Here is a 20320-nt window from a genome sequence, read left to right as displayed (position 1 = left end):
AAATTAAGCGTTTGCGTAACAAGGGTAAATCTTATGTAGCCATGTCGAAGAAGAAGGTTTCAGCAAGATGCCTTAAACAACCATGTACTGAAAAGTGCAGGCTTAAATGCACTACAATGATAAATACAGACACTAGATACGAACTATTTCGAAGGTTTTGGGATTTAGCAGATTTGGAAAAGCAAAGAGCTTACATAAGCACAAGTATGACTGATATTCAGCCTAGATACAAGTATACGAATGCCGAGACACCCAGGCACAATAACAAAGCTTTTCATTTTATAATTGATGGCAAGTATATAAGGGTTTGTAAAACATTTTTTAGGGCCACGTTAGACATTTCTGATCGGATGATATTTACTGTACAAACCAAAGTTAACGAAAATAACTTTTCACTAAAAGATTTGAGAGGATGTCACAAAAATCATAAGAAGATTAATCCCGAAGTACGAGCTGCGATTGTGGAGCATATTAATTCAATCCCCAAAGTTGAATCCCACTATCTACGCGCTTCTTCTACGAGGGAATACATTGAAGGTGGTAAAACAATTAAAGATTTATTCAACGATTTTAAAGCACAGCAGCAACAAAATAATAAAGAAGCAGGTACATACTCCTTATATTACAAAATATTTACATCGGAATTTAATTTATCCTTTTTCAGTCCCAAAAAAGATCAGTGCGATCTTTGCAACTCTTATAATAATGCTAATATTCAAAATAATGATCTACAAGAAACATATTTAAGACATCTAGAAGAAAAGAATTGCAGTAGGATTCACAAGGTTGACGATCGCAACAAAGTTAGTGAAAAGGTAAGAGTATCCGTTTACGATTTACAGGCGGTCTTGCAGTGCCCTAGAGGCGACAGCTCCTCTTTTTATTACAAGTCGAAGCTGAATTCATATAACTTCACCATAACTGAGTTGACATCCAAAGAAACCAAAGTAGCCTATAAAAACGTCAACTGCTATTTTTGGTCCGAATGTGACGCAAAACGTGGTGCCATAGAAATCGGATCATGTATATGGGCATATCTCAAAAGTGTAAGTGATGATGGTGACCATTTGAAAGAAGTTATATTCTATTCCGACAACTGTTGCGGACAGAATAAAAATAAATACATAACATCTCTCTATTTATATGCTGTGCAAACATTAAATATCAGTACTATTACGCACAAATTTTTAATAAGAGGTCACACGCAGAACGAAGCCGATAGCGTGCATAGTCTCATTGAAAAAGAAATTAAGAAAAATTTGAAATCTGGTCCAATTTATACACCCGACCAGTACATAGCCTTGATTAAGAACGCCAAAAAATCTCAACCACCTTTAATTGTGCACGAGATGACTTTTGACTCATTTTATGATTTAAAATTATTACAAGAGGAATGGGGATATAACTACTCGACTAATGTAGATGGTGAATCCGTCAATTGGAATGAAATAAAAATTTTAAAAGTAAGCAAAGAAAATCAAACCAATTTTTTATATAAAACATCCTACAAGGATCAAGACTACAAGGAGGTTAATGTGAGAAACAAGAGGAAGAAAATGCCATCAATAAAAGAAATAACACTTCAAACTGCCTATAGCACTAAACAAGAAATTAGCGAAAACAAGAAGAAAGATTTGAAAGATTTAATTAATAAAGGATTGATTCCTTCGTTTTATGCAGGGTTTTATAATTCAATTATCTAATTTTTTAATATTTTAATTTTTTTTATATTATAATGTTTTTGACAGATCTCATAGCTAGTTTAAGACAGAAGTAAGATTATAAAGCAGAATAAGTAATTACCTAAGACTGATTATGAGTAGTTCTAAACTAGCTTTTATTTGTTAAGTATAATAATTTTAATAATTTTCAGATAAATAATAATTTTATTTTTTTATTAATTATGTTCCATAATTTAGGGAAACTGTGATTATAAAACCAAAATAAGTAAATTATCTAAGACTGATTAAGAAAAGTACTTTTTTTGTTATAACTTATAAGAAACGCTAATTTGTAAAAGAATATTGTTTTTTTGTTTTGTCGTTTTTTTATAGAAAAAATAATAATTTGAGAAATTTTTAATATGATTATAATTCCCTGTAGTTCCTAAGTAGATAATACAAAAATATTGTAAACAATTTGTGATAATTAATAAGAAACTTATAACATAACACGGTTTTTTAATTATAGAAACGCTTAAATGTTAGGTATATAAAATTTTATAAATAGCAATTATACGTAATATTTCTCATACACTTTAAGGTGATTGGTATAATATTGCAAAAAATCGAAATAATTCATCTATTTTCAATATTATTTTATTTTATAATTGCAACATTTGAAATTACTTTGTCTGTATTTAAAAAAAATAATCACATTTTTTATCAAAAAGTGAAATAAGTAGGAACAATTTTAAAAAAATTAAAATAAAAATACTTCCTGTAATTAATTGTGATATATTGCTACATTAACAAATACATTATTAGTTACACTACCTATTCCTAGTTTTGAAGTTCACTTTAACGAGTTCTTAATTTTTTTATGATTATTTGAATTCAACAATCTAACCATGTCAAACTTTAAATGCGTTTTCCCACAAAATTGTTATTTTGAGTTAATTCGTTATTTGAATGAAGGTGCGGTATATCGACGAAAAAAAAAAAAATATTTTAAACAGAACAGATATTAAATATTTACGTTATCTGTTCGCGTACCCGTGTAACGTCTTGGCGGGAAATGCAATGAAATGGCAAGGGATGTGTTGTATTTATATGTGCTTTTGTGGAGTCATACGAGGAATTGTCTCTGTAAAGTACCAAGATTTACCTATAACAGGCGACACGTACCTGTGGTTAAAGCGTGTTTCATATAGATTGATATAATCTATAATATAAAAATGAATCCCAAAATGTGTTGGTAAGCGCATAACTTTAGAACAGCTGAACCGATTTCTTTAATTCTTTTTTTATTATATTCCTTGAAGTACCAGGATGGTTCTTATGTAAAGAAAACGTAAATATGTACCACGGGCGAAGCCGGGGCGGGCCGCTAGTTTATAATAAATTTGATATAATAAATTTTTCCTTGATAATAATCGCTTAACTTAACGCAAAAAGAAAAGTTATGGTGTATTATTAGCGTAAAGATTATAATTTAAAGCCTTTAATAATGTACAGAGATTTAATTTAAACTTTGTACATTTATCCAGGACAAAGGAATAATTTCATACTAATTATGTTTGTTTGGCCAACATTCCCGCAATGCTGGATGTAGCTTTGTTAGCATATAATAATTATGTCTCGCAATTTGCGCGAAACGTGAAAAAGAGTAAAGCTGGGTATCGACTTCGCGCTCCTGGCGCGCGCGCCATGAATGACCGCGCCGAGAGTGCGTTCCGCGGAGCGCGTTCCAAATAATTGAAGTATATCAACTAAGCGCGCCTGGCGCGCGTGGCAACCGTTCCAGTGTTTGACCGTTCATCATGGAAGCTAGTCGTGTACGAGCAGCAGCAGCGTTTGTAATTATACACAGCATAATAAGAAAGAAAAAACAGAAACGAAAAGTGCGTTGGTGGATAAAAGAGCTGTACCGAAAAAGAATGCAGTATGGAGGGACACTTATAAGAGATATGCAATTTCGAAGTGATAGAAGACACAATAAAAAACTTCACTTCACTTTGCTTATCCATAATTATTACTCGGAGCGCAACAAACACAAAAAATACGACAAACCCGTCTCCATTGGCGCGCGCGCCACGATTGATGCGCGGTAAAAAACCGACACCCGACGGAACGGACCGCTCCACGTTCGACCGCTCCAACGAACATTTTGGCGCGCGTTCCAAACTGGTATCCATTTCACGCGGCTGGAGCGCGCGCCAATGTTCGATCTCTTGGAGCGCGAAGTCGATACTCACCTTAACATCCATACACATCCATACTTTAATATTATAAATGCGAAAGTAACTCTGCCTGTCTGTCTGTTACTCAATCACGCCTTAACTACTGACCCAATTTGCATGAAATTTGGTATATACTTAACTAATTTTGATACCCGAGAAAGAACATAGACTACTTTTTACCCCGGGACATAGGATAGGTTTTATTCCGAAAATCCCACGGGAACGGGAACTATGCGGGTTTTTCTTTGACTGCGCGGGCGATGCCGCGGGTAGAAAGCTAGTTTTCTATATTTTCGTATGCTTTCGCCTGAGCAGTGTCTTATCTGTTAAAGCAAGTTAAGTAAGGAAAAAAACTGCTTGCTGTTTTCAGCGGCTTTTCAACTTTTAGTTTATATTCGTATATATTCAAGATTTTTTTTCAAACTTAAATTATGAAAGTTTGCCCGTAATTTTGTACTTAGGTATGAGAAACCGCTGGCACGCATTCCAGTTTATATACATACTAGCTTACCGCACGCGGCTTCGCCCGCTTTCTCTAAAACGATTTGAGATTTAAACTATCCTATCTCTCAAGTTGGATCGAACTGCACAAGGTGTGTGAATTTTATTATAATCGGTTAAGTGGTTTAGGAGTCCATTGAGGACAAACATTGTGACACGAGATTTTTATATATTAAGATAATTATATAAGTTTGCTATTGTTTTTTTTTCTTTTAAAATATATTGCCATTCAGACACAAAATAATAAAATATAATAACTAGCGTTAATTCCTTGGTTAATTCAGATGAGATTGAAACAAAAAAACCTCTCTTTATACGACCGCGTCTTTATGTTACACTCCATTTTATCATAGATTGTATTATTCACTATATAGGGAAAACTAAATCAATAGGTAGTCTTTGTTTTTCCTCTAATACATAATATACTTACAGAAAAATAAGATGTTTTTCAACAATTTTTTTTCGCGACAAGTACTTAATTAATTGAAGTGAAACTTCTATAGCGGGGTCGGAAAATTTTTTTGTGTAGGTACCTATCATTTTTTCGTTACGCGTGACATTTTTCCGTGACGCGCCATCTTTTTCTTATCCCTACCAAGCGTGATTCGACGTATTTCTTTAAAGTTGCATATAGTAAATTATTTTTTTATAATTATGGTCATAAAGAAGTTTCACTTCTTGCGTGTGTACTTGTACACGCACACATTTTTATTTTAGCCGATATCAACATTAAAATAGTCATCTGAATTCTTAGATCAAAGTGTGAATTTCATATACCTAGTAATATACAGGGTTTCCCAAAAAGTAGTGATAAACTGAAGCTGGGATGTAGTGGACCCAGAGCATCTACGACAATAATTCTCGTCACCATAAAAAAAAATGTGTGCGTGTTCTAGAGTACACACGTAAGAAGTGAAACTTAGGGATAAGAAAAAGTTGACGCGTAACGCAAAAATGTCACGCCTACGCCGTAACGTAAAAATGTCACGCCTACGGCGTAACGAAAAATGTCACGCCTACAGCGTAACGCAAAAATGTTACACTAAATTTTTGTCCAACCCCGATAAAGAAGTTTCACTTCAAAAATCTCATCATAATCGGCGACAGGTGAAAAATTAAAAAAAAAATATGCCTTCAAGCCACCCCTACGTGCCTGTCGGAGTAGGGAGAGTGAGGTTTTTCGTTACGCAATTTCTGGATTCGGTCCCCGCGCTCAAGGCCTTCGATAGAAGCTATGCAATAGCTTAAAAAAACCGTCATAACTCCGAAATTACGAAAAATCGTATTACATACATGGGGGTGATTCGGATAGCCCTTTAGGTTCTCACTTCTCTTCCTCCCAGCTTCAGTAGTATATACTGATGTATATCACTACTTCTTGGGACACCCTGTATATTACAAGGCTAAAGAATTTGTTTGTTTGCTTGACCGCTTTGAATTAAGAAGTGCTTAAAATTTAACCAAAAGTCCACATTTCATGTTGCCTCCTCTCATTTGGATTAAGTGTTATAAGATTAATATTTAATACCTACATAAAATAATTTGAACATACCTATTATTTTAATTGTATCGATTCCCAGGAGTAGCAAGCGAAATTTTGGAAATCTTTCAATTAAGTTTTCATTCTATTCAAACTATACTTAAATTGTAATAAAATTTTCTAACTACAGAATTACGAGTACTTTCTCTCCAGGCATTAAAAATAAATGGACCATGTAATTTTGTCTCATCTTAAAATTTACATACTTAATTATATTGGTAACATAATTTAATCATGTCTCGTACATACATTATTTATCAGCATAATTTTATTTCGCTAAGGGAATCACCTTATACCCTCTGCCCGCATATGAGCAAACATATTGAATAAACAACCATTTTCCTTATTGAGCACCAAATATAAGACTAGCTGCTCCCCCGTTTGCACCTGGATAGCCATATAATTTTTAGGTTTTAAGTTTTTAATATCTGAGTTATAAAATAACTAGTTGTGCTTCGCGGTTTTACCCGCAGTGCTCCGCTCCTGTTGTTCTTAGCGATATGATATATATATAGCCTATAGCCTTCCTCGATAAATGGGCTATTTAACACCGAAATATTTTTTTTTAATCGGACCAGTAGTTCCTGAGAACAAGCAAACTCTTCAGATTTATAATATTAGTTGTATACGTAGTATATTATTATTAGTCTAGATATTGTGATATTAGTAGGTATAGATAGGAGCGCACTGGAGCGCAGTCCAATGTGACGAACATTTGATAAGTTTAAATAAAATGTGTAAAAATTAAATTACTTATCGTAAAATTTACTACGTACACTATCTATTAAATTATTTTTAAAATCATTTAACTATGGGCGTTCTGTAGACGTACGAAACTTAGTATTTGTTCTAAATAAAATTTAGCATACGCAGGCAATTAAACTTTCTAAATAATCAATATTTTTTTAATTGGTTCTATAGTTGTAAGTATGTATTTATTCTTAAAAAAAATATTCCTCTTTATAATAAAGTGTAGTTAAACATACTTCGCATATTCTTTACATGCTAATGGAATTTGCAAATACGATGGAGGCACATTGAACCCAGTTATTTATTTGTTGTTTTATCCGACTGTGCTATAAGAAGTTAAGTATGTTTTTCGACTGAAGAAAGAAATTTTATTTGGCATTATTTGTATAAATTTCATTTTCAGTTTTATATCGAAGAACCAGGAAGAAACCCTGTCCTGTTCGAATCCCACCGCAAGATAATAGTTAGGTATTTTTTCTTTTCTGTATTTTTTTATGATTTTTATGTTATTCTTTACTATAGGTACTTACTATAGGTACCTAACAGTAATCTTAGCAATAATTATTTCAATACTAATAAAGCGTGATTTTCAAATGAAAATCTCAATGAATTTTCACGGATCATTATTCAAGTGATAACATTAGAACCCAGACATGTTGACATTCCAGTATTATGGTAATAGGTAATAGGTAGGTATACTTATAGTTGTTTATCTTCATAATCATTTTCCTGTTACCGTTTCTTCGTGATGATATATTAATTATAGTCTCTAGTTCAGGATACATCGCACATTTTTGCAAGTGACTACTATCAAGCTGATTTTCCGTTTGTAGCTTTATTTTGATGAGACACCGAATAATTTCGTGTACGAAACTCTCGATTGTGGTAGCTAACAGAGATAACAAGGATAAAATTTTTTGATTTGTTGGTTCTCAAATATTTATTACGCAATTTGTAGGACAATATGTCTGTTGAATTATATAAACATTAACTAAGTGAAAACAAAAAAATCAGCTTGTTAGTACTTAATCATTTATGATGACCTCGTTATCGATACACTTTGGAAAGGGGGACTCTTTGAACAAACCATAGATTTTGTAGGACAAATATTTTTTCGAATAATTTAGGTAATTATCTTGAGATTGAACAAAAAAAAAATTCAGTTAGTAATAAATATTTGAGAACCATCAAATCAAAAATTGTAATCCTTGTTATCTCTGTTAGCTACCACAATCGAGACTTTCGTACACGAAATTATTGGGCGTCTCATCAAAATAAAGCTACAAACGGAAAATTAGCTTGATAGTAGTCACTTGCAAAAATGGGCGATGTATCCTGAACTACTCACTATCTGCCTGATTAATTTTAACCGACCCTCTTTAAAGCGAATGATGTTCTTAAATATTCAATCTACTCACTACAATCTACTAGGTATATCACTTCTTTTAGAATAGTCATGCCATTAACCACCGGTTTGGAAAGCAGCAAACAAATTTTTATATTTATAGGTAACTTCCGGTCCGCCCTGCTTCGCCCGTGATACATATTTCGCAATAAAAAGTAGCCTATGTCCTTTCTCGGGTATCAAAATATCTCCATACCAAATTTCATGCAAATTGGTTCAGTAGTTTAGGCGTGATTGAGTAACAGACAGACAGACAGAGTTACTTTCGCATTTATAATATTAGTATGGACTGAAAAGTGGGTTCGATTCCCACTTTTGGCAAAACATTGTGATTTTATCGCTTTTGCATTTAAAATATTGGTAAGGTGGTTGTAAGTTTTTTACATTGGGACTATACTACCTTCTTATTACGGACCAAATTACGGACAATATAAAAAAATCATTATGCACAACCTGTGTGCACAACACTTAGCCGAGTGGGTGGTACTTACCTAATTAATGAAAATTGAATTACCTTCAGAATGTTTAGATCGGTAAAAAATAAAACTTCATGGACATAAAACTTTTTATTTTGTGATGAGTATACGGTCCCGTACTGTGGTCCCGTATTTTTAATGTACCTACTCTGTGCTAAGGTCATTGGGTGTAGTTTACCGACTATCTCTATACCTACTGTGTGGAAGTTTTCAATGTGCCCTGGACGGCTGGACCGGGGACCCCTCCAGGGCTATATGTACCTACTTGAAATTCTGGAGATCGAAAATTTTGTGGAAGGAAAACATTTCTTTATTTAAAAAAAGAAATAGGACTGCATTTAAAGACTCGAAACTTTACACGGCCCGACCGAATTTTCACCCTGTACAGGTAGTTAAAACAAAGTCGCTTCCCTCTGTTTGTCTGTTTGACCCTAGATCTTATAGAATAGTGTGGTTCCCGAAGAAGGTTTTCGAGAAGAAAAGCGAATGAAGTCGAGCGGAAACTGCGGTGCTTGTTTGGCAGAATTTTCCTTTGTCTCAAAGATTGTTATTAATAATGAGGAAAATAGGACGCTTTTATTTTATAGCAACAAAACAATATATTGTACCAAAATTAACAATATTACAATTACGATACATTTTCAATAGATATAAAGTAGGAATCTAAATTCCTATTAAAATATCGATTAAAACAAAAAGGAATCTGGATAAACTTCGCACGTGGTTCACATTTCTTTGGAACGCAAGGACCTTGTTTCTTTGGAGCACAGGGATCGTCTTTTGGTGCGCAGGGATCCTTTTTAGGTGCACAGGGGTCGTCTTTCGGTGCGCAGGGATCCTTTTTTGGGGCACAGGGATCCTTTTTAGGTGCGCAGGGATCCGTTTTCGGGGGACACTCTTCTTTCTTTTTCGGTACTGGACACTTAGGGGGTGGTGGACACTTACAACACATTAAAGTAGTCCGAACGTTTATGTGTCCATCTTGATTTTGTGCAAGCTGTTCTTTTGACCCTTGGTCTGTTACTTCTGTGATATTTTCACTAGTTTTTGTCCCATTTACAAGTTGTTTTTCTGAGGTTTCGTATTTTGAATCTGATCTTGTGGTAGCGTATGGTTTCGTTCTGTCAAATATTGGCTTGGTCCACGCAGTTTTATAGAATGTTCTTATTGATACGTCGTGAATGATGACTGAAAGACAGATTTTTTTTATTTAGCAATAAATTATGATGTTTGCATAATTCGTAGTTAACCTGCATTTAACATGACTAAAAGAAAAATCTTTGAAAGCATTTACAATTATCATTAGTTTCCTAACACTTTTATACTGTTTATACTTGCGTTACATATACTAAAAATTGTAGGATTCCCCTACAAAATAAACTCCAATTTGCTTCTATTTAATATTCAGAATACGGCTCGTGATTTTTTTTTGTATTCAATTTGTACTTGCATAGGTATACGTTTAGAATCATGACGTTTAAAATTGGCAATAATACATTCAAACTAATGTCCATACTTTTTGCCAAAAAAAAAATAAACTTGTAATTTTACTCAAAGCATTTATAATTTCTTGTTATTGTTCATTATGTGGAATCTGTTGGATACTATAATTTTGAATAGTGTCAAGTACTTAGGTAAGGAAATTATTTAATAGATTAAGATTATGGCAATCTAGATTCTAAAACAAAAATAAAAGCCCCTGATAAATTGTTAATAGTGTATAATATTTAAGTAGCAAAAATACCGACAGAACTGCTAACAGGACAGAACAAGTTAGTACCGAGCGCTTGTGACCGGCTGGTGCTCAAATAACTCTGCCAAAGAGAATGTCTTCTTCGGAAAACTGACGCATGGCTTATCTTTTTCAGCTGGGTTTAAGGGAGGCGGTGGTAATAACTTGCAACCATCCTTGGGGCAAACGAGCTTTTTCTTCTGTTCTTTCTTCGGAATCGGCCAGGAAGGGATCGGTGTCCATGGTTCATAATCTCTGGCTAATATAACATCTTCCATGGTATCCACGTCTAACGCGTCAATAGGATTTTCTTTTAAAGCTCCGTTCAAGCAATGAATTTGCAAGGTAGTCGTTGAAATTGCCTTAGAGTATTGCTTGTATGGTTGGTAATTTATTATGGGCATCGTTTGAGCATTGCCGAAAGTATTGAAATGGGTAAGGCGAATGAAGCAAATGGAATTGTAAATTTGGTTGCCAAGCTGGGTGAATTTTGAGCATGGGTTGTCTTTTTTCGGTGCACATGGATCTGTCTTTTCAGGGCATTTGGGAGGCGGTGGGCATTCAGATTTAGGCTTCTCTTTGGGAATAGGTTTGCAAGGACCCGGAAATGGAATTTTGGGTTTGCAAGATGTGGAGAATTGGAATTGACTGGCCTCTTTGAAGAAGTCGCGGCACAGTTCTTGGCGATGTCGCTCACGTATTCTTCTGAGCATTTCTTTCAAAGGTATCTCAGATTCATTGATGTTTGGTATCGGTCCTGTTGCAGCAGCGATCTTATCCTCTAGATTCTGGGCTTTTACAACAGTCTTTTTCTCGTCAGAACTGACCTTTTCGACACTATCCTCTTTCGATAGTACTTCTTCTCTTTCCTGTTTAGGTTCTGGTTCAATAATGAAATGAGTATAAGGATCTCTTCTTACATAAGCCGATATTTCGTCTTCATCTTGAAGTTCCAAATATTTAGATGAGAAAATATTCATACTAATATTATCTGCTTGTAATTCTGGGATATCTGATATTTCGTTACTGATTCCTATCATGTAGAGATCGTGAAGGTTTTGATGCGACGAAATAGCTGAATCGGAAGTTTGTTGGCGTCGTTTCTTTTCCATTTCGGGTAATTTTCCTGATATTGACGTATTTGGAACGACAGGTTGTCGATCACCGTGTTGTCCGAGTTGCGTCTGCCAATCTGGAGGTGGTTCTGTTGGTGGCCGATGTGAATGCTGTGTATAGACAAACGCGCTTTTGTTTATACCGGTTATCTTTGATGTGTGCGAGTTTTCTGGAGTTGCGATATTCTCGGGTACGCCTAGACTTATTCCAGCTACGGTGCCTTGTAACTGTTCACCGATAGCAGGCCGTTCAGATTCAATTTCCATTTCTGCGGGAGGCATAGCTTCATTTTTAGTAACATCACTCTCTTGTACAGCTTCAGTAACAGTCATTGTTTCTGCCACTTTGGGTGTTTCAATTAGCAAATCCTTTCTAAGTTCATAATCATCAAGTGGGAATATCAAATTGTTGTCGTATGGATTCAATAGTAATGGAGTTTCAAAACTTGGCCGTTCCAGCTGGTGTTTGTTCAAATCAGTTTCTTCTTCGTATGTCGATAAAAGATCAAAAAGCAACGGTTGGGTAATTTCTGCTTTGTATACGTGAATAAACTTGTCCTCGTCCTCTTCGTTTTCCAAGTTATGAAGAACGTTAGCAGCTTTCGTAGCAGAATTTACTTTACCTAGATGAATTACTTCCGGATTATATAGCGCTTGGCTATAATACCTTTCGTTTGGTGTTCCCTCATAAACACCTCCCTTGGTTTGTTCGTAATGTTGTCTTAGTTCTTTAATAATATATTCATCGACTTCGTTGGGTGGAACGCTAAGACACTTCTTCGCCAGTTCATCAAAGCTACTATCATATCCTTTGCTTTCTGAAAATTCGCTTCCTGTCATTGTACTTAACATTTGCTGGTTACCAAGTACTCTTGGTGTATTTTGCTCTTCAAATTGAGGTGGTGATGGCACTACAGATGCTTCTTCAAGCTTCTCCATCTTCTGTTCCAATTCCTCATGATCAGCTTTAGTGGTTGCGTTGACAGTAGCTTGTTCTAGTGGTTTAGCAACTGCAGGGTCGTTTTCGAAAATTTTATTTATAATTCGATTACATTCTTCTGAGTTATCTTCTGGAGCTTGCGCTACAGATTTATTTAAGTTTTCTTCTGGTTTTTCCAATATGTGAATGGGTTGTTTATCTACTAGGTTTTTGTGCTCTGTGTCATCTTTGGATCCAGAGTTATTTGAACTGGTGCTCTTTGCGGCCCGCGATGTGAGTATGGAATCTGAAAAATAGCGAATTTATAAATATAAAATTTATGTTAGTTTCTAATGTTACAATCAACAATTCAATAGACAAAATAAATATTTATTTCGCTATTTTTCACATTCTTTTCAATTCTTATTAAATGTTTAAGAAGCGAATTTTAATTTTGGAATTTTAATTAACGATTGAATAATATTACAATGGTGAGTATAATAATATTGCCTTCAATTGGAAATCATTGGAAGGTGAAAAGATGCATACAGTTATATATCTGAAAATCTACGACGATATTCACCATTATTTTTTAAATATTATCATCTTCCGGGGTCGGATATGTCTATATTTGAGGTATTTTGATATTTAAGTACCACTCAATTAACGTATATATAGAACATTGATTCCTAAATCCAAATGTAACTTCTGCGCGATGAATTTTGCACATACCACAACTGCTACTGATAAGAGATCTCTAAAAGAGAAGAGAACAAAAACTCACTTTTGGTTAGTTTCTTTTGCACATGTTTAGCTTCTCCCTGTAGAATACGAGGGACTATAGCGAACGTACAAACTTTTTTAATCTTTGATATAGTTGTTCTCAACATTTCGATAGGTACATTAAATTTCTTGTTTTACCAATGAAATTAAATAGGTAAATTTACATTTTCCTAATTTTATTATTCTATTTGAAACAGGCAAAGATTTACATAAAATTTGATAGAACAAAAATAGAATTCACATAATTATTACTTCATGAAAATTGTTCTATTTTCAGTATTTGTGATAGATTATTTAAAAGGTTTTCAGCCAGTATCTTAAAAAAGGTTCTATTATAAGGACGAATAATAATTATTTTTGTGTACATAAACCTAAGAAAATAAATCATGTGAGTTTGGATTCGAATATCTGCGAGTTTCGCCATACTGTGGCCACACGAAAACCACTCCACCACTCATGATTTCGAAAATATCATTTTCACAGAGCAAGGAATATAATATGTAGATGTGATGTAGATCATCATGATGCGGGATGCCTTATCCCGACTCATAATCGATTTTCTTCTTTCGTAGCTTTTTTATATTTTCTTGAATTTAAATGCTATACAAAAATCGAGATTAAAATGAAATGACCACAGAAATGACCTATATTTATGAAATGTTAAATTTACAACATATGGATAGTGATTCTAATAGACACAAAAAAAGTTGTATGCACTTGTATGATAGGTTTATAGCTTGTCTTAAATATATTTCAAAGCACTTAATATATATAAAAACTTGAATTCAAGGTTGCAAATTTTGGAGACATGCATTCAAATGTGATTCAAATGCTAGCAAATGCTAGCAAGTATGCACTCAGCTACCTCAGCTATGTAGAAATATTTTATGATTTACTACTCTATTCCTACAATATGTTAAATTTTGCCCATTTTCAGAGAATGCAGCAAACAAAAAAAAACTTTTTAATGAAATATTTTATGTACTCTATCAGCAGGAACCTAACCAGTGCAAACTTAGCACCCCATCTATGGAATTTTGGGTCGAAAATGACCTTGATCGTTAGGTCCCCGTTAGGTCCTTTAAGGTCCCACAATTTTTTCGTTAGGTCCCCTTTAGTTTTTTTTTAAATAATTTTTTAAATTTTAGGTATAAAAAAATGCAACTTTAGCACCCCATCCATAGAATTTTGGGTCAAAAATGACCTTAATCGATAGGTCTCCGTTAGGTCCTATAAGGTCCCACAATTTTTTCGTTAGGTCCCCTTTAGTTTTTTTTTAATAATTTTTTTTTTAATTTTAGGTATAAAAAAGTTACACTTTAGCACCCCATCCATAGCAAAATTGGCAAATTTTATCAAAATCGTATTCTTTACCGTTAGGTCCGTATAGGCTCATCATTGAAATTGTTGAATTATTTATTTTATTAAAATTATAAAATAATAAAAACCTGCGCATGCGCCTTAGAGCATTAAGGCATGCGCACATCATACATAAACAGCGCGAAATTTAAAATGGTATCGTTTCATTAATTAAATAAATCTATTGTTCTGAGAGTTATACACACTATAAAATACACTAATAGTTATTTTAATTCTAGGTTGAAAAGTAGGTTTTACATAATACTTATAGTACATTATTTTGATAAAACTCGTAGGGTTCAGCCTGCGTTTGCAATGTCAGCGGAAAACATGTAATTTTTTACGACATCACATTAGAAACCTCAAAAATAACAGTACTTCTCCACTATTTAATGGATGTTATTATACATATAAACCTTCCTCTTGAATCACTCTATCTATTAAAAAAACCGCATCAAAATCCGTTGCGTAGTTTCAAAGATTTAAGCGTACAAAGGTCAAAGTGACATAGGGACAGAGAAAGCGACTTTGTTTTATACTATGTAGTGATAGTGATAGAGTCCGGCTAACGAATGAAAAGGCGGCAAATTCAAAAAATCATCATATGGTAACTTAGGTTATAGTTGGAAATAAAGTTTTGATACTTTAATTTATTATTACGAGCTTTGTTTTTTTGAGAGATTAACAACATCTTCATCTATATAATATTATATATATGTAATCTGGTACAGTTATCTGATACAGATAAAAAAAGAACAGCTAGTGAAAGTAAGAAAAAACATAATAAAATACAATTAAATTTTGTTTAATCAATATAATCATATTAAATCTAAAAGCCGCGTTCAGCCGCGAATAAAGAATAAGAATCACTATCATTATCTCTGACATCATTAACTCTTCCATGTCTGCAGTTATTCCATCTTGTTTTTTTTTGTACTGCTCTTCAACATGAATAACCGTTTGGTCCTAGAATAAATCTCGTCGAGATACTGATTTTGTGTCTTTAAACATTTTGAACGGACAGATCGTTCAATTTTATATTGTTGCTCGAATAGTTTTTATCTGGATTACTGGTATCATCCATGCAAAATAATAATAATAATATCAAACAAATCATACCTACTTTTAATAATGTGCAATGCAATCAAGATGAAAATCATCAAAATATCAAGTCACACTTAACAATGCATTGAGATATTTCTCGTAAACACTCTTGTTTTTCCTTGAAAACTACATCTCTTTCAAATTGTTTCATTTTAAATTTATTAATCATAGTTTAAAGTTTTATTTTTTTCATGTTTTCAACTCAGTTTTCAAAAATATTTTTTTTTAAATTTTTTTTTTTAGAAATCACTAAAATCCTAAGCTAAAATCGCAGAAAAAAATCACTTTGACAAAGTTTGACACATTAACAACTCTGTCAAGTGTTGCCAAATAAATTTTCGAAATAAAAGGCCAGTTTCATCTTTCGAACCAGACGTGACTAGTATAGACACAAGATTTATTTATTGATTTAAATTTAATAAATGAAAAGCTGGAAATGACGACTTACAACTCACCTTTTTTATTAAATGGATACGGTGTCCCCCAAGGCAGTCTAATGGGACCTTTATTATTTTTGATATATTTAAATGATTTACCTGACATTATTGACTACAATTGCGTACTATTTGCTGATGACATTTCTATAATTTTCCCTGACGACCGTAAAGTGATTGATTCTAATTATAATATGATAATTGATAATAATTTAAATATAATCTTGACATGGTTTAAAAATAATAATTTATCTGCTAACATGACGAAGACCAAATACATACAATTCTCCAATTACAATACTAAGAATAAACCCCTAACTCTCGCGCACTGTAGTGGAGCGTTGGAGCGGGTGAATACAATAAAATTTCTCGGATTAAACATAGACGAGCATTGTAATTGGAAGGCACACTGCGAAGCGATGGCTGGGAAAGTGAACAGGTTTGTGTTTGCGTTGAGAAGGTTGAGAAAAACTGTAACTTTTAATGCTGCACTAACTGCATATCACAGCTACGTTACCTCAGTTTTAAGATATGGGATTATATTTTGGGGTAACTCTACCAATGTTTCCAACGTATTTCTCGCACAAAAAAAGTGTATAAGAGCTCTGTGTAATATTGGTCCTCTTGATTCTTGCAGACCTCAATTCAAAGAAAAACGTCTTTTAACACTTACTAGTTTGTATATATTGGAAATATGTATGTTTGTAAAAAAGCACGGTGAACTCTTCAAACCAACCAAAAACAATTCACAATTGGGTTTTAGGGATCCTACTCGCCTATTGATGCCAAACTGTAAATCTAAACTTTTTCAAAACAATGCTAGTGTGATGTGCATAAAGGTATTTAATCACATTCCTAAAGAACTGCGTGAAATGCCAAAAAATGTAATGCATAGAAAATTGAAAATATGGTTAGCGGAAAAATGTTTTTATTCTTTAAATGAATTTTTTAAATAGTTAATTTTAATGTTATATTTTAATGTATGTATATTTATATAATCTGTGATGTATTCTTGAAAAATTTGTATGCCAATTATTGGCGAATTGTGTGGACTATCTTATTAATTAAATCATGTGACCTTGTATCACCACAATTCTGACAAATAAATAATTTGAATTTGATACCAATTTAAATTTCGCATTGTTTATGTATGATGTGCGCATGCCTTAATGCTCTAAGGCGCATGCGCAGGTTTCAATTATTTTATAACTAGTGGTCCGCCCCGTTTTCGCCCGTGGTACATATTTAGTATCATATATCCTTCTCCTGGCTCTAAACTACCTCCCTGCCAATTTTCAGCTAAATCGGTTCAGCCGTTCTTGAGTTATAAGTGGAGTAACTAACACGACTTTCTTTTATTTAATATAATATAGATTTTAATAACATAAATAATTTAACAATTTCAATGATGGGCCTCTACGGACCTAACGGTAAAGAACACGATTTTGATAAAATTCGCCAATTTTGCTATGGATGGGGTGCTAAAGTGTAACTTTTTTATACCTAAAATTAAAAAAAAAATATTTAAAAAAAAACTAAAGGGGACCTAACGAAAAAATTGTGGGACCTTATAGGACCTAACGGAGACCTATCGATTAAGGTCATTTTTGACCCAAAATTCTATGGATGGGGTGCTAAAGTTGCATTTTTTTATACCTAAAATTTAAAAAATTATTTAAAAAAAAACTAAAGGGGACCTAACGAAAAAATTGTGGGACCTTAAAGGACCTAACGGGGACCTAACGATCAAGGTCATTTTCGACCCAAAATTCCATAGATGGGGTGCTAAGTTTGCACTGGTAGGAACCTACTAATAAAACAAGTTTTGTCTCACAAATACATAGGTACACGCAAAATCATGAAATGAAACGTTTCCGTCGGATAGATAAAAAAAAAGAAACGTCAAAACTCACATCAAAATCAAATGCGTGAAAATAACAAAAATGGCTGAAGAACAAGTAAGTACATAAATATTACATTTTTTCATGAATATCGAAATATTCTGACTCATTGAACCACCGCGGGTAATATAAAATTATTAAAAAATAATTTCTGAATCGTATTTACAAACGATAAGGCGTATTTTACGATATCAATGCACATTGTTTTCTTGAATTTGAATGGGTAATTATACGACTTACTAGATATTTTATCATTAAATGATTCTAGTATAAATGAGTACAGGTTTGATGTGTTATTAAACAAATATATTGTGTTATTATTTTACTTTGCCGGCGTTTTTTGGTTATAACTTATTTTGACTTTTGACAGATTTCACCTATTCTTGTCGCCTTGAAATTGAAAATTATGTTGTAATTCTAACAATAAACAAATTATAATAATACAAGGAACAATAAACAGTACTGACCTACAGTGCCAATACAAAAAAGGGACAAATGTTGGGTTTAACATGCTTAAAAACATAAAGAAACAAATAAGGAGCTTATACACAGAATTCGTATTTAGCCAATATTTTTTACTAAAAGATCGTAACTCCAAATAATACTAAATTAGAATAGCTTTTTTAAAGTATTAACCTGCTCATTGATAGACATTTGGAAGTGCCTTAAATAATATTCAATCAGATCTTTAGATAAAAATTATTATTATTCTTATCATGTGACATAGAGAACTAGGATAATAAAAGAGGACTGTAATTAAATACTTTAAAAATAGCATAGGAAATAGTCTAAATGAAATGTTGTGTTTGCCTAGAATAATGCAAAATGCAAAGACCACAGTCTGCTTGCCGCACCCTGCATATGACCCTGCACCCTGCATAAGTATAACTATAAAGTAGTTAGTAGTACAAGTTATGTACGTGTGTATTGTGTACATGTTGTTCATTCTGTGTATTATACAAATAAACATTAGAGTAAATTTAATTAACGATTTAATAATACATAACAATAACAAACAGCTGTAGAGCATTCTTTCATTGTTCTAAGTGTGTTCAAAAAGATTCTATGCAATATTCTAATATTGAACAACATTTTCATTTAAACTAAAAGATCAGCCCCCCTAGCCAAGTGGCTTTCTGTTAGCGTAGCGTTCAATAGAATAGACTACGAATGTATGAGATTGACGTAAGCTGTAGATACGTTTGTCTACAGCTTACGTCAATTTCATACATTCGTAGTCTATTCTATTGAACGCTACACTAACAGAAAACCACTTGGCTAGGGGGGCAGGAAAGAAAGCTCTTACTCTAGCTCTAACCCTATGTTTGTTTGATGTCAAACTGGACAGAATTTAAATGGAATCAAATTCATTTATTAACAGAAATATCATATGTCCACTTGTTTGTAATTTCTTTATCACTATGTTAGTATACAACATTAATTATCATTTTACAATCAACCGCAAGGTAACAAAAAGTCATAAAATTCATTCAAATTACAATACAGTCGAGAGATGATCCTCCTTTTTTTGAAGTTGGTTGAAAACATTTTAAATACACCTTCATTTCAGTAGATTTTCACATACACACAGAGAAGTTACATATATTTCATCCAGACTAATATTATAAATGCAAAAGTAACTCTGTCTGTCTGTCTGTTACTCAATCACGCCTTAACTACTGAACCAATTTGCATGAAATTTGATATAGAGATATTTTGATACCCGAGAAAGGACATAGGATAGTTTTTATTCCGGAAATCCCACTTTTTTTTTTTTTGTAAGGTGTTTCTCAATGTTAGCCAGAAGGGCTTTTACATTTTAACGCGGATGCGGGGGTGAACTGAAGGTTCACCCTGGTAGCGACGAACCTCGGCTTGGGCTGTCGCTTGAGTGGAGGAGGCCAGAAGGGCCCTAATCGGACGGGGCCGGAAATCCCACGTGAACGGGAACTATGCGGGTTTTTCTTTGATTGCGCGGGCGATGTCGCGGCTGGAAAGCTACTTATTCATAAACGTATTTTCGAAATTACCACTACCGCATAAAGGAAATGCAAGGAGGATGGTAGAAAATCACATTGCAATGGGAATACCCCAATTATGTAATAAAAATCAATTAGTCTATTGAATGAATCACAGTAGGGGGTACAGTTTGTAAATATGATATTTTTTATGAACTAGCTTTATCCGCGACTTTACTTGCGTCGTAATATTTCGGGGTGTCATGTATAATCCTAAACTATCTATATTCAGATGGTCTAATAAGATAAAGGTGATAAGTTTGTTTGTTTGAACTCAGGGAACTACTGGACCGATTTAAAAGTCTTTTACCATTATATACCTATGTGTGTGTGCTACAGGCTATATATAAACAACAGGCAAAGCCAGGGTGAAACAGTAGTT

The 20320-nt window shown here is 33.4% G+C and overlaps 2 protein-coding genes across 2 annotated transcripts in view; one reads left to right on the top strand and one right to left on the bottom strand.

The window, feature by feature from the left end:
- Positions 1 to 10276: 10276 nt before the first annotated feature.
- On the bottom strand, positions 10277 to 13258 carry LOC123702502. The gene is made up of 2 exons (XM_045650279.1): positions 13124 to 13258; positions 10277 to 12646 (listed from the first exon to the last, which is right to left on the bottom strand). Exons 1-2 carry the CDS (start codon positions 13227 to 13229, stop codon positions 10347 to 10349), a joined length of 2406 nt encoding a protein of 801 aa, XP_045506235.1. The 5' UTR covers positions 13230 to 13258; the 3' UTR covers positions 10277 to 10346.
- A 4675-nt stretch (positions 13259 to 17933) lies between these two features.
- LOC123702503 (exportin-7) overlaps positions 17934 to 20320 on the top strand; it is a 33093-nt gene continuing 30706 nt past the window's right edge. Inside the window, exon 1 of the mRNA XM_045650280.1 lies at positions 17934 to 17977. Within this exon, the coding sequence (XP_045506236.1) occupies positions 17963 to 17977 (15 nt within the window). The 5' untranslated portion in view covers positions 17934 to 17962. The remainder of the gene's footprint in view (positions 17978 to 20320) is intronic.

The sequence above is a fragment of the Colias croceus genome, chromosome 23 (assembly GCF_905220415.1).
Source record: "Colias croceus chromosome 23, ilColCroc2.1".
Taxonomy (NCBI): Eukaryota; Metazoa; Arthropoda; class Insecta; order Lepidoptera; family Pieridae; genus Colias; species Colias croceus.
The sequence above is the reverse complement of the archived record's forward strand: the minus strand, read 5'-3'. Positions and strand labels throughout refer to the sequence as shown.